Genomic DNA, 26,877 nt, shown 5'->3' with positions numbered 1-26,877 from the left:
TCTCTCCCACCCTCCCTCCACGATCTCCCCCCCCCGCCTCATAATGTCTCCCTCCCTCTACGATCTCCCCGCTGACCCACGATCGCTCCCTCTCTTCCTCCAGAATCTTCCCCCCCACCTCATGATGTCTCCCTCCCTCCCTCCACGATCTCCCCCCTCGACCCATGATCTCTCCCCGACCCACGATCTCTCCCTCCCTTCCTCCACCCCCTCCGCTCCCTGTCTGTGGCCTACTAGTGCAGTCCTTCCCACCCGCCAGCCAGCCAGCCTCACGATCTGGAGCAAAAAAAGTTAGAGGTCCTGCCGTTAAATTCGGCAGGCCATGCCCTCTGGGTCTACTGCTCTGGACAAGTTGAAACAGCTTGTCCTGTTCTACATTATCTCGTCCCTTTAGAATCCTGAGAACAGCAATTGTATTACCTCTAAACCTTCTCTTTGGCTTGAGTCCCACAGACTGCTCTTCAGTGTAGTAATGCCTCAGTAGCTCCAGACTTGTACCGCTGAAGTATGTCTCGTTATTGCATTAGCAGTCAGTTTGATTTTTATGAATGGCTTACTGTCCCTGTCTGTTTTGCAACTACACAAACTGATTTTTATTTTTTGTGTGTGAGTGTGGACAATGTTGCTATTGACAGGAGAGCTCAGTGACCAGCAACAAAAGACAGTTGTTTTCTACTTGACCAGAATTTTTTTTTGTATCTGTAACAGTTCCACAATGATCACATGGGTTCATATCCAGTTTCAGCAAGAAAAAAGGGAGGCTTGCATTTATATAGCACCTTTCACAACCTCAGGACATCCCAAAGCACTTTACAGCCAATTAAGTACTTTTGAAGTGTAGTCACTGTTGTAATGTAGGAAACACAGCAGCCAATTTGCACACAGCAAGGTCCCACAAACAGCAATATGATAATGACCAGATCATCTGTTTTAGTGATGTTGGGTGAGGAATAAATACTGGTCAGGACACCGGGGAGAAATCTCCTGCTCTTCTTCGATATAGTGCCATGGGATCTTTTACATGCACCTGAGAGGGCTGACGGGGCCCCGGTTTAATGTCTCACCCGAAAGGCGGCATCTCCGACAGAGCAGCACTCCCTCAGTACTGCACTGGAGTGTCAGCCTGGATTATGTGCTGACGTCTTTAGAGTGGGACTGTGAACCCACAATCTCTGACTCAGAGGCGAGAGTGCTATCAACTGAGCCATGGCTGTCAGCAGGGAAATACATACATGTCAACCAGCAGCTTTTTAGGCTGACAATCAGCATTTTAAACCCACGTGTTAGCTGACAATGGAAAATCAGCCTTTACATTGGTATCGGTGGCTATCAGTATCAACCAGTCAGATTGTTTCAATGGCGGAACTGAGGGACGTTTCAGCAATCTATCAGATGTTACTTTCTCCCACTGCTGGTTGGATACAAACGTGAGGCACAAATATTTCAAATGAGTTGATGGTTTCTGAGAGTTGCAATTACAGATGTGTTTATTTCACGTTTGCATAATAATTAAGCTGCTAAATGCAGCCTTTAAAAGAAATGTTCATTTTCCTCCAAGCAGCTTTCTGGAGCATGCTGAGAGTTGTTTTCTGCAAGGGTTTATTTTCGTCATGGCTAATTACAGATGCTTTTTGAGATGAAGAGAATGTTCCTGCTCTGTATATAATAACTGGCTTTAATTGAACATTCCTGTCACTATCTTTGTGGACTGGCTATAGTTTGGAGATAAAATAGTGAGTGGAGTTGGAATGGTAATTAAAAAAATTGTACAGAAATTCTCGTAATAAGAATTTTTAAAAATTCATTCTCGGGACTTAGGCGTCGCAGGCAAGGCCGCCATTTATTGCCCATTCTTAGTTGCCAGAGAAGGTGGTGGTGGGCCTTCTTCCTGAATCGTTGTAGCAGTTTGGTACAAATGAATGGCTTGCTAGGTCATTTCGTTGATGTGGGACTGTTCCTTGCTCCTTCTCAAATACTGGTTCCTCCATCACCAGTACAGGCCGCCCTTGCTCCTTCTCAAATACTGGTTCCTCCATCACCAGTACAGGCCGCCCTTGCTCCTTCTCAAATACTGGTTCCTCCATCACCAGTACAGGCCGTGCTTGCTCCTTCTCAAATACTGGTTCCTCCATCACCAGTACAGGCCGCCCTTGCTCCTTCTCAAATACTGGTTCCTCCATCACCAGTACAGGCCGTGCTTGCTCCTTCTCAAATACTGGCACTTCCAAGGGCACATGCTTGAATTCTAAGAATCTAAAGAACATAGGCGTTGCACTTCCTGAAACACTGGTGAATCCTGGATCAATGGTCCATCACAGTTTGTTCTGACCTGGCCAACTTTTCATAGTTCTGGTCTCCATACTACAAAAAGGATATTGAAGTACCGGAGAAAGTGCAGGAAAGATTTACACGGATGTTACCAGAATTGAAAGGATGCAACTATCAGGAAAGATTGAGCAGGCTGGGGCTCTTTCCTCTGGAAAGAGAAGACTAAGAGAAAACCTGATAGAGCTCTTCAAAATAGTAAAGGAGTTTGATAGGGTGGATGTAAAGAAACTGTTTCCATTTGTGGGTGAATCCAGAACAAGGGGGCATAAATATAAAATAGCCACTAGCAGATCAAATAAAGAATTTAGGAGGAATTTCTTTACAGAGAGTGGTGAGAATGTGGAACTCGCTGCCACATGGAGTGGTTGAAGCAGACAGCATTGATGCATTTAAGGGGAGGCTTGATGCATACATGAGGGAGAAGGGAATAGAGGTATACAGGAGGGCAGGGTGCAGGGTGGGAAGAGGTAATTAGAGTGGGAGGAGGCTCATGTGGAGTACAAACACCGGCATAGATCAGTTGGGCTGAATGGCCTGTTTCTGTGCTGTAGATTCTATATAATTCTATGTAAAGTTATACATTCTTAATTAAAATCCTGCGTCACATTTGGTTTTTACAGTTAAGGAAGTCTGAATATTTGAAAGTGAATTCTGATAGTCTGAAAACTATCAAGTTTATTCTGGTGTAAAACGTAACTACATTTGTCTTTCAGGCAACTGTTGGCACCGAGTTACGCCGAGACTCACTACAGCCAGACCGGAGAGCAAAGAACCAGCTACCCTGACCACAAGGTGAGTCTGTGTAACGCTGTATGTGACTGGGAGGAGCTGAATATGAAGTACACGGTGATGAACTGATAGCAGATGATTGCAGGGACGGCAGCTGCTGAAGCTGATCTAAATGTACACCTGCCAATAATCTTTTGACAGCGCAGGGCCGAGCAGTATTATTACATAGAATTACATAGAATGTACAGCACAGGAACAGGCCATTCGGCCCAACAGGTCCACGCCAGTGTTTATGCTCCACATGAGCCTCCTCCCACCCCTCTTCATCTAACCCTATCAGCATATCCTTCTATTCCTTTCTCCCTCATGTGTTTATCTAGCTTCCCCTTAAATGCATCTACGCTATTCACCTCAACCACTCCTTGTGGTAGCGAGTTTCACTCATACGGTTCCACTCAAATACCCAAAGTATGTTCGGTCAGCTGTCATACATCTTATTATAAATCAGTAACCTTCGCAAGGGAGGGTGCAATTTTAAAATCCATTGAGTTAAATGAGGCAAAAAGCAAAATATTGCAGATGCTGGAAATCTGAAATAAAAACAGAAAACGTTGGAACACATGGAGTTCAATGTGGGGAAGTGTGAGGTCATCCACTTTGGATCCAAGAAAGATGAATCAGAATATTTTCTAAATGGCGAGAGACTAGAAACTGTGGAGGAGCAAAGGGTTTTGGCTGTTCAGGTACACAAATCACTAAAAGCTAGTGCACAGGTACTAATCAAAAAGGCTAATGAAATGTTGGTCTTTATCTCAAGAGGGTTGGAAGACAAAGGGATGTTACGCTTCTGTTATACAGAGCCTTGGTCAGATCCCACCTGGAGTATTGCATTCAGATCTGGGTATTGTACTTCAGGAAGATTATATTGGCCTTGGAGAGGGTACAAAATGATACTGGGGCTCAAAGGGTTAAATTATGAGGCTCGGTTGCTTCAACTTGTGTTGTATTCCCTTGAGTATAAAATATTGAGGGAGCAATCTAATTGAGGTGTTTAAAATGATAAAAATATTTGATAAAGTTGATACAGAGAAGCTATTTTCTTTGATATGGGAATCCAGAACAAAGGAGCTAGGCCATTTAGAAGTGAAATCAGGAAGTACTTTTTCACACAAATGGTGGTGGAAATGTGGAATTCTCTCTCCCAAAAGGCTGTGGCTGCTGGGTCAATTGAAATTTTCAAGAGTGAGATGGACAGATTTTTAATAGGTAAGGGTATCAAGTGATATGGTGCAACGGTGGATAAATGGAGTTGCGATACAGATTAACCATGACTTAATTAAATGGCGGAGCAGGCTAGAGGGGCTGAATGGCCTACTCCTGTTCTTATGTTTGTTCCTATGAAACAGTCAGCATCAGGCAGCATCTGTGGAGAGAGGAAGAGAGGGTTAACGTTTCAGATCTATAACCTATTGTCATCAACCCAAAATGTTAATCCTACTGTCCTCTCTCCAGAGATGCTTCTGACCTGCTGAGTGTCTCCAGCATTTTCTGTTTCTTATTTTAGTTGAATGAGGCGCCACATACTGGTGGTACTGTGTGGTGGAATGTCAGAACAAACGTTGGCAATTGTGGTTCTTCTAATAGTGAGTTTCTCTCGCTGGTTATGGAGAATTGCAAAGTGGCAGCAGAGGGGGAGAAGGATAAAATCAGGGAGCCAGCCAACCAGCCACCTCCTCACTCGCCCAGAGAACTTTGATGCAGCTGTGCATAGTTGGCACAAAACAGCTTCGGTAGAATCAAAGGAGCAAGCCCTTGGTCACTCTCTCAGCCAAGTTATGGTGTGTGGCTTGTGAAAGCTAAAATAAGCCAAGAGTAAAACACACACACACACACACACACACACACACAGGCTGATTAAAGTCTGACAGGCCATGAACATTTCTTCCATGGCCTTAACTATTACTATACTAGTGGACAGGTTGGTTAGTCTTATACGGCGGGAGGGTTTCATGGACCGCCACAACCCCATACAATGAGGGGTGTGGGGCGGGGGCCACCCACACCCACCAGACGTGAGTAACATGTTGGATGTCAACCCAGGATTCAAAGCTGGAGCTCTGGTCTCCACTTGCCGGGACTGTTAGGAGTGGGATTTGAACCCTGCACTTTGACTCAGAGGTGGCAACTACCACTAGGCCAAAGGCATGCTCCAAGAGGTGAAATGAGTCAGCTGGAAGGGTCATTGAGTCCAGGACAGTGGATTTATTTAAGGAAAAGCTAGATGTTGTAATGAAGAGAAGGATCAGTATTGTGCAAGGATGAGATCAAATCAAAGGGCCTTCTTCATCCAAACTCATCTTTGTGAATGGGTAGAGTCCATGGTCTTTGGAAAGAATCAGTTTGACACCGGGCAAACTCCCCTGCTCTTCTTTGAAATAGCCATGGGATCTTTTACGTCCACCTGAGAGGGAAGAGGGGGCCTCGGTTTAACCTCTCATCCAAAAGACGGCACTTCTGACAGTCCATCACTCCCTCTGTACTACACTGATGTGTCAACCTAGATTGTGTGCTCGGGTCTCTGGAGTGGAGCTTGAACCCATCGCATTATGACTCAGAGATGAGAGTGTTACCCACTGAGCCAAGGGTGTTATAGTGAATTGAGGCACAATCTCAGTATTATGTGGACAGGAGTCTTGAGGTGGTAGAGGTGGGGTGGGGCGGAGATCAATTAATCTATAATCTAGAACTCTTCTGTACATTGAAGACAAGACAGATCACCAATATCTGTGCATAGTCATACAAACATACGAAATTGACAGGCAAGAAAAACCCAGCTGGTCCATCAAGCCTGCCCCACATCACGATGGCCGGAGCACCAGGACTAAACACTTCTTCCCACCTCCTTTCTCTCCCGCAGCCGTGTAATCTCCTGGGAGAGGCAATAAACCAGAGAAAAAACCCAGGGCCAATAAGGGAAAAAATACACTGCAAAATTCCTTTCCAATCCCCTCAGGCGATCAAAACCAGTCCAGGAGATCACATGGACCAGGTGTTATCTATAAAGACACTTATCTTCTGTATAATGCGATCTCTGCCCCAGTCAAGAACCAGCTGTGAGATGATCTAATAGCCTGCAGATGTGGCTCATGTGTTACTGACCAGAAAACCTACCTCATACGCAGAACCAGAGCAGTCCATGTTGAACAAATCCCGGGTGCGAGATTTTCGGGCACAAATCATACACCTCAGGCATCTCTTCACAGCAAGGTGCTCCTGTCATGTGGGTCGCAGAGAATGGCCAAAATGCAGTAATATCAGGCTATATTTCACTAATTTCAGCTGCCTAGGCCCTAAGCTCTGGAATTCCCTCCCTAAACCTCTCTACCTCTCTCTCCTCCTTTAAGACACTCCTTAAAACCTACCTCTTTGACCAAGCTTTTGGTCACCTGTTCTAATATCTTTTTATGTGGCTCGGAGTCAAATTCTGATTGATAATCGCTCCTGTGAAGTGCCTTGGGATGTTTTACTACATTAAAGACACTATATAAGTGCAAGTTGTTGTTGTATAATTCGTGAATTGGAGCTCACAGCACAGAGCTTTCCATAACAGGAACGGGTGGAGGTTAGCGTCCCGTACAATGATCCGTGCTCGGCCTGCTTTGCCATTGTTATCGTCTACCTGTTGTTTATGTTTGTTTCAGGAGCACTGTTTTTATCACGGCAAAGTGAAAGGTTTCGAGTACTCCAGTGTGGTACTGAGCACATGCAGAGGACTCCGGTAAGATTGACGATGCATGTATTTGATGACCTTCAATAGCAATCTTCTTCAAAACAAAAATGAATGATTCCATGTGCAAATTGTCACATGAACAACCCAAGCAGCTAAGAACAGGTGTGTGTGTGTGTGTGTGTGTGTGTGTGAAGGGGACAACTTCATACATTTTTTCTTGGGATGTGGGCAATGATGGCAAGGCCGGCATTTATTGCCCAATCCCTAGTTGGCTTGAGACGGTGGTGGTGGGCCTTCTCCTTTAGCCACTGCAGTCCTTGTGACGATGATGCTCCCGTGATAGTGTTAGAAGGAAACATACGAACATACAAATTAAGAGCAGGATTCGGCCATTCGGCCCCTCGAGCCTGCTCTGCCATTTGATAAGATCATGGCTGATCTGATTGTGACCTCAACCCTACTTTCCCGTCTACCTACTATAACCTTTGACTCCCTTGTTAATCAGGAATCTATCCAACTCAGCCTTAAAAATATTCACTGACCCTGCCTCCACCGCTCTCTGGGGAAGGGAGTTCCACAGACTCAGGAATCTATCCAACTCAGCCTTAAAAATATTCACTGACCCTGCCTCCACCGCTCTCTGGGGAAGGGAGTTCCACAGACTCTGAGAGAAAAAATTTCTCCTCATCTCCGTCTTAAATGGGAGACCCCTTATTTTTAAACTGTGGCCCCTAGATCTTGTCTCTCCCACAAGGCGAAACATCTACCCCTTCTAGTCCCCTCAGGAAAGAATAAACTGGCATTACCATAGCAGCTTTCACAAGCTCAGGACATCCCAAAGCGCTTCACAGACAACAATTGTTTTTTTGAAGTGTAGCCACTGTTGCGGGAATGTAGAGAAATGCAGCAGCCAATTTGCACTCATCAAGGTCCCAAAAGCAGCAATGAGATAACTGAACAGATAACCTGTTTTTTGTTGGTATTGCATGACGGATTGGCCAGGACACTGGGAGAACACCCTGTTTTTCTTTGAATAGTGCCATGGGATCTTTTATATCCACCTGAGAAGGGAGAAGGGATCTTAGTTTAATGTCTCATCGGAAAGAGGGCAACTCCGACAGTGCAGCACTCCCTCAGTACTGCACTGAAGTGTCAGCTTACATTATGTGCTCAAGTCTTTGGAGTAGGGTTTGAACCCACGACCTTCTGACTCACAGTGAGAGCGCTACTACTGAGCCAAGGCTGACTGCTCAGTTAGGTAGCGAAATCCAGGATATCGATCCAACGACGATGAAGGAACGGGGATATATGTCCAAGTCAGGATGGTGTATGGTTTGAAGGGGAACTTGGAGATAATGGTGTTCCCACGACATTGCTGCTCTTGTCCTTCTCGATGGTAGCAGTTTCAGGGGAGGGAGATATTATTGAAGTAAGCTTGGCTTCTAGGAAGAAAGGAGCATCCGTGCTACGCTCCATCATACATTGTTAAGGTTAAGCTTGTACCTGACCCACGTAAGCAGCCATCCAAGGTATCTTGACAAAGTGACCATTCTTTACTTGTTCCCCTTGGACAATGCTACTCATTAATGTTTAGTTGAGGACCACAATCCCAAGCAGTCTAAGGATCACTGCAACAGAGTAGACTAGGGAATGTGAGCTCCTGATTTCCGTCCTATCTCACAAAGGCGGTTACTGATTGGAAGTCAGACACCTCCCAGTGAAAAGGGCAAAAAATGAATTTTGGGAAATATATCATCTGTATATTTTGACATGGGATCCTTTTACTTGCTGTGTGGATGTTGGCATAACCCTGCTTCCTAACAGCATCCCTGTTCCAAGCTGTGTAACCCAACCAGCTAACAACTTCCAACCTCAATGTTTAGTTATTAGTAAACAGGCTAACCTTGGAATGCCGACTTGGAATGGATTTGTTTCCTATTTAAATAACTAGGAGCTGGAGTCACGTTACCTGGCAACCAGTGCCATCAATGTTTCTTTGAACAAGTCAAATCCATGTTGAAAGTCAAGATTGCTAAGTTGATGGAGCAATAACGAGGTCTTAGGAGTGTGGTTGCAGCTGGGGATTGTTTAACGAGATGTTTGATGCCTTGGGTCAGTATAAAAAGGGATTTTCCTATTTATATCTCTGAAGGAAACCACAAGACAGCTCCCAGGATGAAACAATGAACTTCCTGCAGTGGATTCTTTGACAAGGTCAAACAAAGCAGCTTGCTAATGTTCATACGGAAACAGGGAACAAATTGTGTACAGATGGAGATCTTTACTCTTCAAGGATTTTTGCAAGGAACTCGTGTTATAGCTTTGCTTCACAAGGCAGAATTCTTTTTCTTAACGTCATGTACAGAGTCTGCAGTTCAAAACTGGGCCGTCTAAGTTTGCCTTGTTAAGGTGTAGACCCTACGCCCACAATGCCTCACCAAGGTTACAAAAGGCGATGTAATCAGTACTTTGGTGTCAGCCTTTGCTCAGTAGTAGCACTCTCGCCTCTTGAGTTGGAAGGTTGTAGGTTCATGCCCCACTCCATGAGACTTTAGTACATCATCCAGGCTGACACTTCAGTGCAGTACTGAGGGAGCGCTGCACTGTCGGAGGTGCCGTCTTTCGGATGAGATGTTAAACTGAGCTCCTCTCGCGTGGATGTGAAAGATCCTGTGGTGCTAATCGAAGAAGGGTAGGGGAGTTCTCTTGGCGCCCTTGGTGATATTTATTCTTCAACCAACGTCAGTAACAAAGATTGGGTTAGATTTCCAACTTACTGCCCGGGCATGAATCTGACGTTGCAGATCGGCCGTCCATTAATACAAACCGTCCTTTGAAATCGGTGGAAATAAAAAACATGCGGTTTCTGGGACGGGAAATCAATCCACAAAGTTAGTTTTACATCCCTGGATGACAGGTTGGAAATCTACCCCATTCTCCAGCCATTTGCCTCATTGCTGTTTGTGGGACCTTGCTGTGCGTAAATTGGCTGCTGTGTTCCCTTACAAAACAACGGTGACTACAATTCAAAAGTTACTTGAATTGGCTGTGAGGATGTGAAAGGCGCTATATAAATGCAGCGTCTTTCTTTATTGCTTCATTCTAATTGAGAAGGAACAGATGCAGATGTTTAGATCATTGTTTCCTTCTGTACCTCCTGCAGTTGATGGTGAAATAGCTTTCGGGGTAGGACTGCCATGACAGGGAGCCCCAATCCACTCAGCCCCTGATCTGAGCTGGTTGGCTAGTACAGTATCAATCACAGGCCATGGGGCTTCTCAGCCATGGGAAGGTGGAGGCGGAGATCAGAGTCTGGTTGGGCCCTGGCATTTTCTCGTGGTTGGCTACAGTGGGTATTGTGGTCAGATTGTGCATGCTGCAAAGCATGGGCTAGGCGGATGAAAAATAGAGGAAATTTAAACAAAAAGAAAGAGAAAAACTTACCTGGAAAAATACTCCCATGGAAATAAAAAGAGGGAACCTAATGGCCGCTGTGAAGCAATGAGGCTCCCATTTTGAATATACTTTGTATTATCTCGTTTTTCCGATGTACCACGTGGCAGAATAATGACAGGAATTGGGACCCAGGCTTTCTTTGCAAGTGCCATTTTGGAAAAACGAGCAGTTTTCAACGGCAGCCACAAGTGAAGATTACAAACCGGAGTGAAAGTACCTGGAATGAGAGGTTATAGTTCTGAAGAAAGGCTTGAAAAACCGGGTCATTTTCACCACCGCCCGAGTTATTGTCAAGCACGCCACAGGCACACTGAAGTCAGTAATTCTGTAGATTGGTTCACTCAAGTAGGGTGCTGTTCTGCATTATGGCCGTTGTTTCCTAAATCATCACTGCATGCTGAATCGTTTCACCACCTACTGCAGACTGAACATGCAGCTGGACGATGAAGAGGGCCGCAGGTCGACAGGAAAAGGAGGAGGACGAAGAGGTCAACATGGAAGGAGCTGATGTACAGGGAGGGAGGTTGGTGCTGAACCCTGTGACTGAGAACTGCTTCCAGTAATGGATACACCCCGCACTGACCAACCTTGTATGTGCTCTGAAAACCCATACAGTGTCCTCCCCCAAGAAAGCCCCACACATTTCCTCCACTCAAGCTGAGCTGCTGTCTTTCATCTCCCTCCCAGTATTTATTGCCTTTTCACCTCCTCACCCAACAAAGGCTGTCCAAATTAAGCAGAAATAAAAAGATGACTTGGTGCTATTTACATCAGTGGCAGCCTTGGCTCAGTGGATGCACTCTAGCCTTTGAGTCAGAAGGTGATGGGTTTAAAGCCTCACTAACCAGATTTGTGCCTCGAATCCAGGCTGACACTCCAGCTCAGTACTGAGGGAGTGTTGCACTGTTGAAGGTGTTAAACCAAGGTCCCATCTGCCCTCTCAGGTGAACGTCAAAGATCCCCCGGCACTATTCAAAAAAGAGCAGGTGAGTTCTCCCCAGTGTCCTGGCCAACATTTTTATCCCTCAACCAACATCGCTAAAACAGATCATCTGGTCATTATCACATTGCTGTTTGTGGGAGCTTGCTGTTTTCAAATTGGCTGCTGCGTTTCCCTACAATACAACAGTGATTACACTTCAAAAGTATTTCCTTGGCTGTGAGGCGCTTTGGGATGGTCGTGATGTCATGAAAGGCGCTATATGAATTCAGTAGAAAAGTGCCCTGTGCGCACTCTTTTTGTCAACTGAAATTTTCTTTAACTTACACATGTACTTAAAACAAACACACAATCTCTGTACAGATAAAATAAACTGCAGCCATCACAATAGATCAACTTTACACCGGCGAGTGTTCACATGAAAAATGTGCAATGTTCAGACATGAGTTCAACTCATAAGCTGGTTGATTCTATGTTAGGATCTGCTTGAGGTAATATGATTTATTAATATTGCGCCTCTCGATTATTATCCCACCTACTCTCTTAAAGTGTTGGCCCAAGCTGGGATGCATCTTAGTTCACATTTTAGCTTGGACCTGGACTATATCATTTACCCAACCAAGGCAACTAACTCTGGGCCATTGATGTAACCTTCTGGTTGGATTCGAGTGTTTAGCTGTTGAGGCTCTGTGACTGTTTAGGATAACGAAACACTTTCAAGTCAAAAGTAAAATGGCCACTCCCTTCATTATTTGTTTTTAGATATTTAAGGAATCATTTTGATGAAATTTGCGCTTGTCAAGCTGTTGGGAAATGCAACAATTTCTACTTTGGATGCTCGTTGTCAGCGTCGAGTGTGTTTAGATGCTCCTTCTGCCCCGACAGTTTGCCTCAGTCTCAGCCTCAGAACTTAGTGCCCCAGTGAGACGTTGGGGGTGAAAATGGTCTGGGGGGGGGGGGTGGGGGGGGGGGGGGGTAGCACAAAACGGAAAACAGCAAATCGGCCGCCCGTTTTACTCCCTGTCCAATATCCTTTTCCATCGACTTCAATGGAAAAGAACATCAAGCAGAGTGTAAAACAGGCGGCCGATTCGCTGTTGCCCACTTTGCGCCACCCGCAAGGCCGATTTCAACTCCCCCCTTCCCTTTCGTCCATTCCCCACACCGGCTGCACCTTCTGTGCCCTCACTGGCTGAGATTGTCAATTTAAAGACCATTTGTCATTGACCATGGCCATTTTGTGATGGGGGTGAGGGGTGGGCCATGCCTACTAGGAGATAGGTTGAGACTGCCCTCGTTCATTTCACATTGGATTCTTAGACCAGCAGACAGTGGAGGCTCTCATCCCATCAGTCTGGGTCAGATTTGAACTCTGATCCCAGAGTTGAAAGTTCAGTGTCCAACTCATTATGCCACTCAGTTCCCCATCCTTTAAACTTGATGACATACGTTGAAGAAAAGCTATTAATTACTGTGCAATGACTGAAGGTGTATTATCTCAATCACATCTCCCGTGCTAGGGGTTTGATCGTTCTAAATGCGAACCTCAGTTACCTGATGCAGCCCCTTGAAGGTGGCCTTGGCCAGCACCTAATCTACAGGACCGAGCATCTGAAGCTGAAAAGTGGGACCTGTGGCTATCAACAGAGCGAGCACAGAGAAAACTGGGTCAAAGACTTCACCAAACAATTTCATCCAGCACGTCATCGGGTAAGGACAGCGGAAAACCACATCTTGTCAAGAGTCACTCCCAACACCTTTACCTGCCTGCTCTTCAGGGTGGTCATTGAGCTGTTGTGCATTTTCTGTTTTTATGTCTAGAATTTGTTGTTTTTCTCTTGACCTCATTTGTTGTTGAGTTGGAAGGCAGAATTCACATCTACACATTCATAAATACAAGGCACAATTAACAGTAACATTTTTAATACTCACATGTGGCCAAGAGCACACAGATTCCAACCTCACACTCTGCCATCGTTAAGATCTCCAATCATAAACCACCATAATGCAGAGAAAACCCAAGCGTATAAGGCAGAAAAACCCTAAAATTTTATGAAAACTTCTTGGCACTGATAGTACACCAAGAGGTGATAGTACAACAAGGGGTGATAGCAAAAACAAGGGGTAATAGTAAAAACAAGGGATAATAGTAAAAACAAGGGGTGATAGTAAAAACAAAGGGTGATAGTAAAAACAAGGGGTGATAGTAAAAACAAGGGGTGATAGTAAAAACAAGGGGTAATAGTAAAAACAAAGGGTGATAGTAAAAACAAGGGGTAATAGTAAAAACAAAGGGTGATAGTAAAAACAAGGGGTGATAGTAAAAACAAGGGGTGATAGTAAAAACAAGGGGTAATAGTAAAAACAAAGGGTGATAGTAAAAACAAGGGGTGATAGTAAAAACAAGGGGTAATAGTAAAAACAAAGGGTGATAGTAAAAACAAGGGGTAATAGTAAAAACAAAGGGTGATAGTAAAAACAAGGGGTGATAGTAAAAACAAGGGGTGATAGTAAAAACAAGGGGTAATAGTAAAAACAAAGGGTGATAGTAAAAACAAGGGGTAATAGTAAAAACAAAGGGTGATAGTAAAAACAAGGGGTAATAGTAAAAACAAGGGGTAATAGTAAAAACAAGGGGTAATAGTAAAAACAAGGGGTGATAGTACACCAAGGGGTGATAGTAAAAACAAGGGGTGATAGTAAAAACAAGGGGTGATAGTACACCAAGGGGTGATAGTAAAAACAAGGGGTGATAGTAAAAACAAGGGGTGATAGTACACCAAGGGGTGATAGTAAAAACAAGGGGTAATAGTAAAAACAAGGGGTGATAGTAAAAACAAGGGGTAATAGTAAAAACAAGGGGTGATAGTACACCAAGGGGTGATAGTAAAAACAAGGGGTGATAGTAAAAACAAGGGGTGATAGTACAACAAGGGGTGATAGTAAAAACAAGGGGTGATAGTAAAAACAAGGGGTGATAGTAAAAACAAGGGGTGATAGTAAAAACAAGGGGTGATAGTAAAAACAAGGGGTAATAGTAAAAACAAGGGGTGATAGTAAAAACAAGGGGTGATAGTAAAAACAAGGGGTGATAGTAAAAACAAGGGGTGATAGTACACCAAGGGGTGATAGTAAAAACAAGGGGTAATAGTAAAAACAAGGGGTGATAGTACACCAAGGGGTAATAGTAAAAACAAGGGGTGATAGTAAAAACAAGGGGTGATAGTAAAAACAAGGGGTGATAGTACACCAAGGGGTGATAGTAAAAACAAGGGGTGATAGTAAAAACAAGGGGTGATAGTAAAAACAAGGGGTAATAGTAAAAACAAGGGGTAATAGTAAAAACAAGGGGTAATAGTAAAAACAAGGGGTGATAGTAAAAACAAGGGGTGATAGTAAAAACAAGCGGTAATAGTAAAAACAAGGGGTGATAGTAAAAACAAGGGGTGATAGTAAAAACAAGGGGTGATAGTACACCAAGGGGTGATAGTAAAAACAAGGGGTGATAGTAAAAACAAGGGGTGATAGTACACCAAGGGGTGATAGTAAAAACAAGGGGTAATAGTAAAAACAAGGGGTGATAGTAAAAACAAGGGGTAATAGCAAAAACAAGGGGTGATAGTACACCAAGGGGTGATAGTAAAAACAAGGGGTGATAGTACAACAAGGGGTGATAGTAAAAACAAGGGGTGATAGTACACCAAGGGGTGATAGTAAAAACAAGGGGTGATGGTAAAAATAAGGGGTGATAGTACACCAAGGGGTGATAGTAAAAACAAGGGGTAATAGTAAAAACAAGGGGTGATAGTAAAAACAAGGGGTGATAGTAAAAACAAGGGGTGATAGTAAAAACAAGGGGTAATAGTAAAAACAAGGGGTGATAGTAAAAACAAGGGGTGATAGTAAAAACAAGGGGTGATAGTAAAAACAAGGGGTGATAGTAAAAACAAGGGGTGATAGTACACCAAGGGGTGATAGTAAAAACAAGGGGTAATAGTAAAAACAAGGGGTGATAGTACACCAAGGGGTAATAGTAAAAACAAGGGGTGATAGTAAAAACAAGGGGTGATAGTAAAAACAAGGGGTGATAGTACACCAAGGGGTGATAGTAAAAACAAGGGGTGATAGTAAAAACAAGGGGTGATAGTAAAAACAAGGGGTAATAGTAAAAACAAGGGGTAATAGTAAAAACAAGGGGTAATAGTAAAAACAAGGGGTGATAGTAAAAACAAGGGGTGATAGTAAAAACAAGGGGTAATAGTAAAAACAAGGGGTGATAGTAAAAACAAGGGGTAATAGTAAAAACAAGGGGTGATAGTAAAAACAAGGGGTGATAGTAAAAACAAGCGGTAATAGTAAAAACAAGGGGTGATAGTAAAAACAAGGGGTGATAGTAAAAACAAGGGGTGATAGTAAAAACAAGGGGTGATAGTACACCACGGGGTGATAGTAAAAACAAGGGGTGATAGTAAAAACAAGGGGTGATAGTAAAAACAAGGGGTGATAGTACACCAAGGGGTGATAGTAAAAACAAGGGGTAATAGTAAAAACAAGGGGTGATAGTAAAAACAAGGGGTGATAGTAAAAACAAGGGGTGATAGTAAAAACAAGGGGGAATAGTAAAAACAAGGGGTAATAGTAAAAACAAGGGGTGATAGTAAAAACAAGGGGTAATAGTAAAAACACTGGGTGATAGTAAAAACAAGGGGTAATAGTAAAAACAAGGGGTAATAGTAAAAACAAGGGGTGATAGTAAAAACAAGGGGTAATAGTAAAAACAAGGGGTAATAGTAAAAACAAGGGGTAATAGTAAAAACAAGGGGTGATAGTAAAAACAAGGGGTGATAGTAAAAACAAGGGGTGATAGTAAAAACAAGGGGTGATAGTACACCAAGGGGTGATAGTAAAAACAAGGGGTGATAGTAAAAACAAGGGGTGATAGTACACCAAGGGGTGATAGTAAACACAAGGGGTAATAGTAAAAACAAGGGGTGATAGTAAAAACAAGGGGTAATAGTAAAAACAAGGGGTGATAGTAAAAACAAGGGGTGATAGTAAAAACAAGGGGTGATAGTAAAAACAAGGGGTGATAGTAAAAACAAGGGGTGATAGTACACCAAGGGGTGATAGTAAAAACAAGGGGTGATAGTAAAAACAAGGGGTGATAGTGAAAACAAGGGGTAATAGTAAAAACAAGGGGTAATAGTAAAAACAAGGGGTAATAGTAAAAACAAGGGGTGATAGTAAAAACAAGGGGTAATAGTAAAAACAAGGGGTTATAGTAAAAACAAGGGGTGATAGTAAAAACAAGGGGTGATTGTAAAAACAAGGGGTGATAGTAAAAACAAGGGGTGATAGTAAAAACAAGGGGTGATAGTACAACAAGGGGTGCTGGTAAAAACAAGGGGTGATAGTAAAAACAAGGGGTGATAGTAAAAACAAGGGGTGATAGTAAAAACAAGTTGGTGATAGTAAAAACAAGGGGTGCTGGTAAAAACAAGGGGTGATAGTAAAAACAAGGGGTGATAGTAAAAACAAGGGTTGATAGTCCAACAAGGGGTGATAGTAAAAACAAGGGGTGATAGTAAAAACAAGGGGTGATAGTAAAAACAAGGAGTGATAGTAAAAACAAGGGGTGATAGTAAAAACAAGGAGTGATAGTAAAAACAAGGGGTAATAGTACAACAAGGGGTGATATTAAAAACAAGGGGTGATAGTGCACCAAGAGGTGATAGTACAACAAGAGGTGATAGTGCACCAAGGGGTGATAGTAAAAACAAGGAGTGATATTAAAAACAAGGGGTGATAGTAAAAACAAGGGGTGATAGTGCACCAAGAGGTGATAGTACACCAAGGGGTGATAGTAAAAACAAGGAGTGATAGTAAAAACAAGGGGTGATAGTGCACCAAGAGGTGATAGTACAACAAGAGGTGATAGTACACCAAGGGGTGATAGTAAAAACAAGGAGTGATATTAAAAACAAGAGGTGATAGTAAAAACAAGGGATGATAGTAAAAACAAGGGGTGATAGTAAAAACAAGGGGTGATAGTGCACCAAGAGGTGATAGTAAAAACAAGGAGTGATATTAAAAACAAGGGGTGATAGTAAAAACAAGGGGTGATAGTAAAAACAAGGGGTGATAGTACAACAAGGGGTGATGGTAAAAACAAGGGGTGATAGTAAAAACAAGGGGTGATAGTAAAAACAAGGGGTGATAGTGCACCAAGAGGTGATAGTAAAAACAAGGGGTGATAGTGCACCAAGAAGTGATAGTACAACAAGGGGTGATAATACACCAAGGGGTGATAGTACACCAAGAGGTGATAGGTACAACATGGGGTAATAGTACAACAAGAAGTGATAGTATAAGGGGTGATAGTACACCAAGGGGTGATCGTAAAAACAAGAGGTGATAGTAAAAACAAGGGGTGATAGTAAAAACAAGGGGTGATAGTAAAAACAAGAGGTGATAGTACAAACAAGGGGTGATAGTACAACAAGGGGTGATAGTAAAAACAAGGGGTGATAGTACAAACAAGGGGTGATAGTACAACAAGGGGTGATAGTAAAAACAAGGGGTGATAGTACAACAAGGGGTGATAGTAAAAACAAGGGGTGATAGTACAACAAGGGGTGATATTACTCCAAGAAGTAATAGTACAACAACGGGTGATAGTACAACAGGGGGTGATAGTAAAAACAAGAGGTGATAGTGCACCAACGGTGATATTATATCAAGGGTGATAGTATGTCAAGGGTGATAGTACAACAAGGGGTGATAGTACAACAGGGGGTGATAGTACACCAAGGGGTGATGGTAAAAACAAGAGGTGATAGTGCACCAAGGATGATAGTATATCAAGGGTGATAGTAAAACAAGGGGTGATAGTACAACAGGGGGTGATAGTACACCAAGGGGTGATGGTAAAAACAAGAGGTGATAGTGCACCAAGGATGATAGTATATCAAGGGTGATAGTAAAACAAGGGGTGATAATGCACCAAGGGTGGTAGTACACCAAGAGGTAATAGTACACCAAGGGTGGTAGTACAATAAGGGTGATGGTATACCAAGGGGTGATGGTATACCAAGGGGTGATGGTATACCAAGGGGTGATGGTATACCAAGGGGTGATGGTATACCCAGGGGTGATGGTATACCAAGGGGTGATGGTATACCCAGGGGTGATGGTATACCCAGGGGTGATGGTATACCAAGGGGTGATGGTATACCCAGGGGTGATGGTATACCAAGGGGTGATGGCAAATGAACACTTAACTGCTCCATCTCAAAATTGCCCCCCCATTATTTTAGCCAATTGCTTAACCCGTCCATTTTAAACGGGTTAATGCCTTCCATGAAACTGGAGGGAGGGATTTCGAATGAATGTTAAATGTTTGTACACTGGTAGCCCACAGCATTAATCGATGGGCTGAGATTTTAAGACTCAAGTACATTTGAAGACAGTTTAGGTTTGACGTTGAATCGAACTTGTTTGGTTCACTCGGGCTGTAAGAATGACATTACACAGATTCACATCTGGACATTATATTGTAGACAGTGCTGTATTGCTCTAAGAATTATATCTGCTCTGCACAGGAAAAGAGAGATGTGGTGAAGGATATGAAGTATGTGGAGCTGTATTTAGTAGCTGATTATGCTGAGGTAAGGCTCTTTCCGTTCCTTGTGAGACTTCACTCATTTGTTTTATTCACTGACAGGTTTAGGTGAAGGGTCAAGGCTCCTAATTCATGGCGCCATTGAGTTTGAAAAGGATGGAAAAGAAGGTAAATCAGGACAATTAATGGTCAGGTGGGAAGACTGAGGGAGGGCAGGAGTTGACAGTTTCGAGGCCCTGAGAGGGAATGAGTTGGAGTCGGAGAGCATTCAATGGGTTCAGTTCAGAAGGGTTTTGCTAACGCACGGAGTGAGGGAGCACGGAGGAGCAGCTATCGACGGAGTCTGGTTTCAACAGAGTCTATAATTGGGAATTTGGTGAGTGAGGGGATTCGGTGCAGTAAGGGGTGAGGTGCGTTTGATTCGTCAGCGGAGAGGAGAGTACCGAGAGCAGAGAGGAGCGTACCGAGAGTGGAGAGGAGCGTACCGAGAGCAGAGAGGAGCGTACCGAGAGCAGAGAGGAGCGTACCGAGAGCGGAGAGGAGAGTACCGAGAGCGGAGAGGAGAGTACCGAGAGCGGAGAGGAGAGTACCGAGAGCAGAGAGGAGAGTACCGAGAGCAGAGAGGAGCGTACCGAGAGCAGAGAGGAGAGTACCGAGAGCGGAGAGGAGAGTACCGAGAGCGGAGAGGAGAGTACCGAGAGCAGAGAGGAGAGTACCGAGAGCAGAGAGGAGAGTACCGAGAGCAGAGAGGAGCGTACCGAGAGCAGAGAGGAGAGTACCGAGAGCAGAGAGGAGAGTACCGAGAGCAGAGAGGAGAGTACCGAGAGCAGAGAGGAGCGTACCGAGAGCAGAGAGGAGCGTACCGAGAGCGGAGAGGAGAGTACCGAGAGCGGAGAGGAGAGTACCGAGAGCGGAGAGGAGAGTACCGAGAGCGGAGAGGAGAGTACCGAGAGCGGAGAGGAGCGTACCGAGAGCAGAGAGGAGCGTACCGAGAGCGGAGAGGAGCGTACCGAGAGCGGAGAGGAGAGTACCGAGAGCAGAGAGGAGAGTACCGAGAGCGGAGAGGAGAGTACCGAGAGCGGAGAGGAGAGTACCGAGAGCAGAGAGGAGAGTACCGAGAGCAGAGAGGAGCGTACCGAGAGCAGAGAGGAGAGTACCGAGAGCAGAGAGGAGAGTACCGAGAGCAGAGAGGAGAGTACCGAGAGCGGAGAGGAGAGTACCGAGAGCGGAGAGGAGAGTACCGAGAGCAGAGAGGAGAGTACCGAGAGCAGAGAGGAGAGTACCGAGAGCAGAGAGGAGAGTACCGAGAGCAGAGAGGAGAGTACCGAGAGCAGAGAGGAGAGTACCGAGAGCGGAGAGGAGCGTACCGAGAGCGGAGAGGAGCGTACCGAGAGCGGAGAGGAGAGTACCGAGAGCGGAGAGGAGAGTACCGAGAGCGGAGAGGAGAGTACCGAGAGCGGAGAGGAGAGTACCGAGAGCGGAGAGGAGAGTACCGAGAGCGGAGAGGAGAGTACCGAGAGCAGAGAGGAGCGTACCGAGAGCAGAGAGGAGAGTACCGAGAGCAGAGAGGAGAGTACCGAGAGCAGAGAGGAGAGTACCGAGAGCGGAGAGGAGAGTACCGAGAGCGGAGAGGAGAGTACCGAGAGTGGAGAGGAGAGTACCGAGAGCAGAGAGGAGAGTACCGAGAGCGGAGAGGAGAGTACCGAGAGCAGAGAGGAGCGTACCGAGAGCAGAGAGGAGAGTACCGAGAGCGGAGAGGAGAGTACCGAGAGCAGAGAGGAGCGTACCGAGAGCAGAGAGGAGAGTACCGAGAGCAGAGAGGAGCGTACCGAGAGCGGAGAGGAGAGTACCGAGAGCGGAGAGGAGAGTACCGAGAGCAGAGAGGAGCGTACCGAGAGCAGAGAGGAGCGTACCGAGAGCGGAGAGGAGAGTACCGAGAGCAGAGAGGAGAGTACCGAGAGCAGAGAGGAGCGTACCGAGAGCAGAGAGGAGAGTACCGAGAGCAGAGAGGAGCGTACCGAGAGCAGAGAGGAGAGTACCGAGAGCGGGGAGGGGCGTACCGAGAGCAGAGAGGAGAGTACCGAGAGCAGAGAGGAGAGTACCGAGAGCAGAGAGGAGAGTACCGAGAGCAGAGAGGAGCGTACCGAGAGCAGAGAGGAGAGTACCGAGAGCAGAGAGGAGAGTACCGAGAGCAGAGAGGAGAGTACCGAGAGCGGAGAGGAGAGTACCGAGAGCAGAGAGGAGAGTACCGAGAGCAGAGAGGAGAGTACCGAGAGCAGGGAGGGGCGCACCGAGAGCAGAGAGGAGAGTACCGAGAGCAGAGAGGAGAGTACCGAGAGCAGAGAGGAGAGTACCGAGAGCAGAGAGGAGAGTACCGAGAGCAGAGAGGAGAGTACCGAGAGTGGAGAGGAGAGTACCGAGAGCAGAGAGGGGCGCACCGAGAGCAGAGAGGAGAGTACCGAGAGCAGAGAGGAGAGTACCGAGAGCAGAGAGGAGAGTACCGAGAGCAGAGAGGAGAGTACCGAGAGCAGAGAGGAGAGTACCGAGAGCAGAGAGGAGAGTACCGAGAGCAGAGAGGAGAGTACCGAGAGCAGAGAGGAGAGTACCGAGAGCAGAGAGGAGAGTACCGAGAGCAGAGAGGAGAGTACCGAGAGCAGAGAGGAGAGTACCGAGAGCAGGGAGGGGCGCACCGAGAGCGGAGAGGAGAGTACCGAGAGCGGGGAGGGGCGCACCGAGAGCGGAGAGGAGAGTACCGAGAGCAGAGAGGAGAGTACCGAGAGCAGAGAGGAGAGTACCGAGAGCGGAGAGGAGAGTACCGAGAGCAGAGAGGAGCGTACCGAGAGCAGAGAGGAGAGTACCGAGAGCAGGGAGGGGCGCACCGAGAGCAGAGAGGAGAGTACCGAGAGCAGAGAGGAGAGTACCGAGAGCAGAGAGGAGAGTACCGAGAGCAGAGAGGAGAGTACCGAGAGCAGAGAGGAGAGTACCGAGAGCAGAGAGGAGAGTACCGAGAGCAGAGAGGAGAGTACCGAGAGCAGAGAGGAGCGTACCGAGAGCAGAGAGGAGAGTACCGAGAGCAGAGAGGAGAGTACCGAGAGCAGAGAGGAGAGTACCGAGAGCAGAGAGGAGCGTACCGAGAGCAGAGAGGAGCGTACCGAGAGCAGAGAGGAGAGTACCGAGAGCAGAGAGGAGAGTACTGAGAGCAGAGAGGAGAGTACCGAGAGCAGAGAGGAGAGTACCGAGAGCAGAGAGGAGAGTACCGAGAGCAGAGAGGAGAGTACCGAGAGCAGAGAGGAGAGTACCGAGAGCGGAGAGGAGAGTACCGAGAGCGGAGAGGAGAGTACCGAGAGCAGAGAGGAGAGTACCGAGAGCAGAGAGGAGAGTACCGAGAGCAGAGAGGAGAGTACCGAGAGCAGAGAGGAGAGTACCGAGAGCAGAGAGGAGCGTACCGAGAGCAGAGAGGAGAGTACCGAGAGCAGAGAGGAGAGTACCGAGAGCAGAGAGGAGAGTACCGAGAGCAGGGAGGGGCGCACCGAGAGCGGAGAGGAGAGTACCGAGAGCAGAGAGGAGAGTACCGAGAGCAGAGAGGAGAGTACCGAGAGCAGGGAGGGGCGCACCGAGAGCAGAGAGGAGAGTACCGAGAGCAGAGAGGAGAGTACCGAGAGCAGAGAGGAGAGTACCGAGAGCGGAGAGGAGAGTACCGAGAGCGGAGAGGAGCGTACCGAGAGCAGAGAGGAGCGTACCGAGAGCAGAGAGGAGAGTACCGAGAGCAGAGAGGAGAGTACCGAGAGCAGAGAGGAGAGTACCGAGAGCAGAGAGGAGAGTACCGAGAGCAGAGAGGAGAGTACCGAGAGCAGAGAGGAGAGTACCGAGAGCGGGGAGGAGAGTACCGAGAGCAGAGAGGGGCGCACCGAGAGCAGAGAGGAGAGTACCGAGAGCGGGGAGGGGCGTACCGAGAGCAGAGAGGAGCGTACCGAGAGCAGAGAGGAGAGTACCGAGAGCAGAGAGGAGAGTACCGAGAGCAGAGAGGAGCGTACCGAGAGCAGAGAGGAGAGTACCGAGAGCAGAGAGGAGCGTACCGAGAGCAGAGAGGAGAGTACCGAGAGCAGAGAGGAGAGTACCGAGAGCAGAGAGGAGAGTACCGAGAGCAGGGAGGGGCGCACCGAGAGCGGAGAGGAGCGTACCGAGAGCAGAGAGGAGCGTACCGAGAGCAGAGAGGAGAGTACCGAGAGCAGAGAGGAGAGTACCGAGAGCAGAGAGGAGAGTACCGAGAGCAGGGAGGGGCGCACCGAGAGCGGAGAGGAGAGTACCGAGAGCAGAGAGGAGAGTACCGAGAGCAGAGAGGAGAGTACCGAGAGCAGGGAGGGGCGCACCGAGAGCGGAGAGGAGAGTACCGAGAGCAGAGAGGAGAGTACCGAGAGCAGAGAGGAGCGTACCGAGAGCAGAGAGGAGAGTACCGAGAGCAGAGAGGGGCGCACCGAGAGCAGAGAGGAGAGTACCGAGAGCAGAGAGGAGAGTACCGAGAGCAGAGAGGAGAGTACCGAGAGCAGAGAGGAGAGTACCGAGAGCAGAGAGGAGAGTACCGAGAGCAGAGAGGAGAGTACCGAGAGCAGAGAGGAGCGTACCGAGAGCAGAGAGGAGAGTACCGAGAGCAGAGAGGAGCGTACCGAGAGCAGAGAGGAGCGTACCGAGAGCAGAGAGGAGAGTACCGAGAGCAGAGAGGAGAGTACCGAGAGCAGAGAGGAGCGTACCGAGAGCGGAGAGGAGAGTACCGAGAGCGGAGAGGAGAGTACCGAGAGCGGAGAGGAGAGTACCGAGAGCAGAGAGGAGAGTACCGAGAGCAGAGAGGAGAGTACCGAGAGCAGAGAGGAGCGTACCGAGAGCGGAGAGGAGAGTACCGAGAGCAGAGAGTAGCGTACCGAGAGCAGAGAGGAGAGTACCGAGAGCAGAGAGGAGAGTACCGAGAGCAGAGAGGAGCGTACCGAGAGCAGAGAGGAGCGTACCGAGAGCAGAGAGGAGAGTACCGAGAGCAGAGAGGAGAGTACCGAGAGCAGAGAGGAGAGTACCGAGAGCAGAGAGGAGAGTACCGAGAGCAGAGAGGAGAGTACCGAGAGCAGAGAGGAGAGTACCGAGAGCAGAGAGGAGAGTACCGAGAGCAGAGAGGAGAGTACCGAGAGCAGAGAGGGGCGTACCGAGAGCAGAGAGGAGAGTACCGAGAGCAGAGAGGAGCGTACCGAGAGCAGAGAGGAGAGTACCGAGAGCAGAGAGGAGAGTACCGAGAGCAGAGAGGAGAGTACCGAGAGCAGAGAGGAGCGTACCGAGAGCAGAGAGGAGCGTACCGAGAGCAGAGAGGAGCGTACCGAGAGCAGAGAGGAGCGTACCGAGAGCAGAGAGGAGAGTACCGAGAGCGGGGAGGGGCGTACCGAGAGCAGAGAGGAGAGTACCGAGAGCAGAGAGGAGCGTACCGAGAGCAGAGAGGAGAGTACCGAGAGCAGAGAGGAGAGTACCGAGAGCAGAGAGGAGCGTACCGAGAGCAGAGAGGAGAGTACCGAGAGCAGAGAGGGGCGCACCGAGAGCAGGGAGGGGCGCACCGAGAGCAGAGAGGAGCGTACCGAGAGCAGAGAGGGGCGCACCGAGAGCAGGGAGGGGCGCACCGAGAGCAGAGAGGAGCGTACCGAGAGCAGAGAGGAGAGTACCGAGAGCGGGGAGGGGCGTACCGAGAGCAGAGAGGAGCGTACCGAGAGCAGAGAGGAGAGTACCGAGAGCGGGGAGGGGCGTACCGAGAGCAGAGAGGAGCGTACCGAGAGCAGAGAGGGGCGCACCGAGAGCAGGGAGGGGCGCACCGAGAGCAGAGAGGGGCGCACCGAGAGCGGGGAGGGGCGTACCGAGAGCAGGGAGGGGCGCACCGAGAGCAGAGAGGGGCGCACCGAGAGCAGGTCACAGCAACAACAAAACAAAACTGCAGTGTGACGTCACAGGTAAGGCAGGTAGGTGGTTGGTGGTGAGTATCTCTTCTGTTTTCTTCTTTCTTAGGGCTGTGAGCTAAGTAACTTATAGCATAAAACTAAATTTTAAAAAAAACTGAACTTAATTTAGTTATAGCAAGTAGCGTTTTTAGTGAATCAAAGTCCCTAGTGTAGTTAACATTCTCTAAATTAAGAGTAATTTAAAGGAGTAAACTCCTTAAAGGGAGTAACTAACGAGCTTAATCTAAGGCAAGTCATGGCAGCAGAGCTCGCACCCGTGATATGCTCCTCCTGCACTATGTGGGAAGTCATGGACATTACCGGTGTCCCTGGCAACCATGTGTGCAGGAAGTGTGTCCAGCTGCAGCTACTGGCTAACTGCATTTCGGAGCTGGAGCTGTGGGTGGATTCACTGTGGAGCATCCGCGATGCTGAGATTATCATGGCTAGCACGTTCAGTGAGGTGGTCACACCACAGGTAAAGATTACGCAGGCAGAAAGGAAATGGGTGACCGCCAGGCAGAGTAAAAGGACTAGGCAGGTAGAGCAGGAGTCCCCTGGGGCCATCTCCCTCTCAAACAGATATTCCGCTTTGGATATTGTTGGGGGAGATGGCTTATCAGGGGAAAGCAGCAAGAGCCAAGACTGTGGCACCATGAGTGACTCAGCTGCACAGGAGGGGAGGAAAAAGAATGGGAGAGTAATAGTGATTGGGGATTCCATCGTAAGAGGAACAGATAGGCGTTTCTGCGGCTGCAGACGTGACTCCAGGATGGTATGTTGCCTCCCTGGTGCTAGGGTCAAGGATGTCACGGAGCGGCTGCAGGACATTCTGAAGGGGGAGGGTGAACAGCCAGAGGTCGTGGTCCATATCGGTACCAACGACATCGGTAAAAAAAGGGATGAGGTCCTGCAAGCAGAATATAGGGAGTTAGGAAATAAATTAAAAAGCAGGACCTCTAAGGTAGTAATCTCAGGATTACTCCCAGTGCCACGAGAGCAGAAATAGGAGAATAGACCAGATGAATGCGTGGCTTGAGAGATGGTGTAGGAGGGAGGGGTTTAAATTCCTGAGGCATTGGGACTGATTCTGGGAAAGGCGGGACCTGTACAAGCTGGACGGGTTGCACCCAAGCAGAAACGGGACCAACATCCTCGTGGGGGCATTTGCTAGTTCTGTTGGGGAGGTTTTAAACTAGTATGGCAGTGGGATGGGAATCAAAAGGCAGGTACAGATAGGACAAATTCAGACCAGGAAACGGGAAGTAGAAAAGCAGTTAGTGACGTAGTTATCGACTCAGAAAGGCAAAAGAAGCAAAGGTTAAATAGTGTTCAGCACAGGAATTTGACGGGGTTAAAGGGTATATACTTCAACGCAAGGAGTATTACAAACAAAGCAGATGAGCCAAGGGCACAGATAGACACATGGCAGCATGATATCATTGCTATAACGGAAACCTGGCTTAAAGAGGGGGATAATTGGCAGCTCAATATCCCTGGATATAGAGTTTTCAGGCAGCATAGAGTGGGTGATAAAAAAGGAGGGGGGGTAGCATTATTGGTTAAAGAATCAATTACAGTTGTGAGAAGGGATGATATGCTAAATGGGTCATCAATCAAGGCCATATGGGTTGAGCTAAGAAATAAAAAAGGGGCAGTCACACTATTCGGAGTGTACTATAGACCCCCAAATAGCGAAAGGGAGATAGAAGAACAAATATGTAGGCAAATTTCTGAGTGCAAAAATAAGAGGGCAATAATAGTGGGGGACTTCAACTACCCTAACATCAACTGGGATTCAAACAGTGTGAGGGGCACAGAGGGCGCAAAATTCTTGATCGGTGCCCAGGAGAACTTTTTTAGCCAGTACGTGACAAGCCCAACAACAGGGGATGCAATTCTAGATTGAGTCCTGGGAAATGAAGATGGGCAAGTGGGTGAAGTGACAGTGGGTGACCATATTGGGGATAGTGACCACAATTCAGTTAGTTTTAGCATAATTATAGAAAAGGACAGAGTTAAATCAGGAGTAAACGTTTTAAATTGGGGGAAGCCAAATTTTACAGAACTAAGAGGTGATTTGGCAGAAGTGCAGTGGACACAACTACTT

At 47.2% G+C, this 26,877-nt stretch overlaps 1 protein-coding gene across 1 annotated transcript in view; it reads left to right on the top strand.

Annotated features, from left to right (window-relative positions):
• Positions 1–26,877, top strand: part of adam19b (ADAM metallopeptidase domain 19b) — a 173,083-nt gene that overhangs the window by 87,981 nt on the left and 58,225 nt on the right. The window contains exons 4-7 of the mRNA XM_067996530.1: positions 3,042–3,120; positions 6,759–6,835; positions 12,704–12,893; positions 18,785–18,850. Coding sequence (XP_067852631.1) covers positions 3,042–3,120; positions 6,759–6,835; positions 12,704–12,893; positions 18,785–18,850 — 412 coding nt within the window. The remainder of the gene's footprint in view (positions 1–3,041; positions 3,121–6,758; positions 6,836–12,703; positions 12,894–18,784; positions 18,851–26,877) is intronic.

This window comes from Heptranchias perlo, chromosome 14 (assembly GCF_035084215.1).
Source record: "Heptranchias perlo isolate sHepPer1 chromosome 14, sHepPer1.hap1, whole genome shotgun sequence".
Classification (NCBI taxonomy): domain Eukaryota; kingdom Metazoa; phylum Chordata; class Chondrichthyes; order Hexanchiformes; family Hexanchidae; genus Heptranchias; species Heptranchias perlo.
This window is presented reverse-complemented; position numbering and strand designations above follow the sequence as displayed.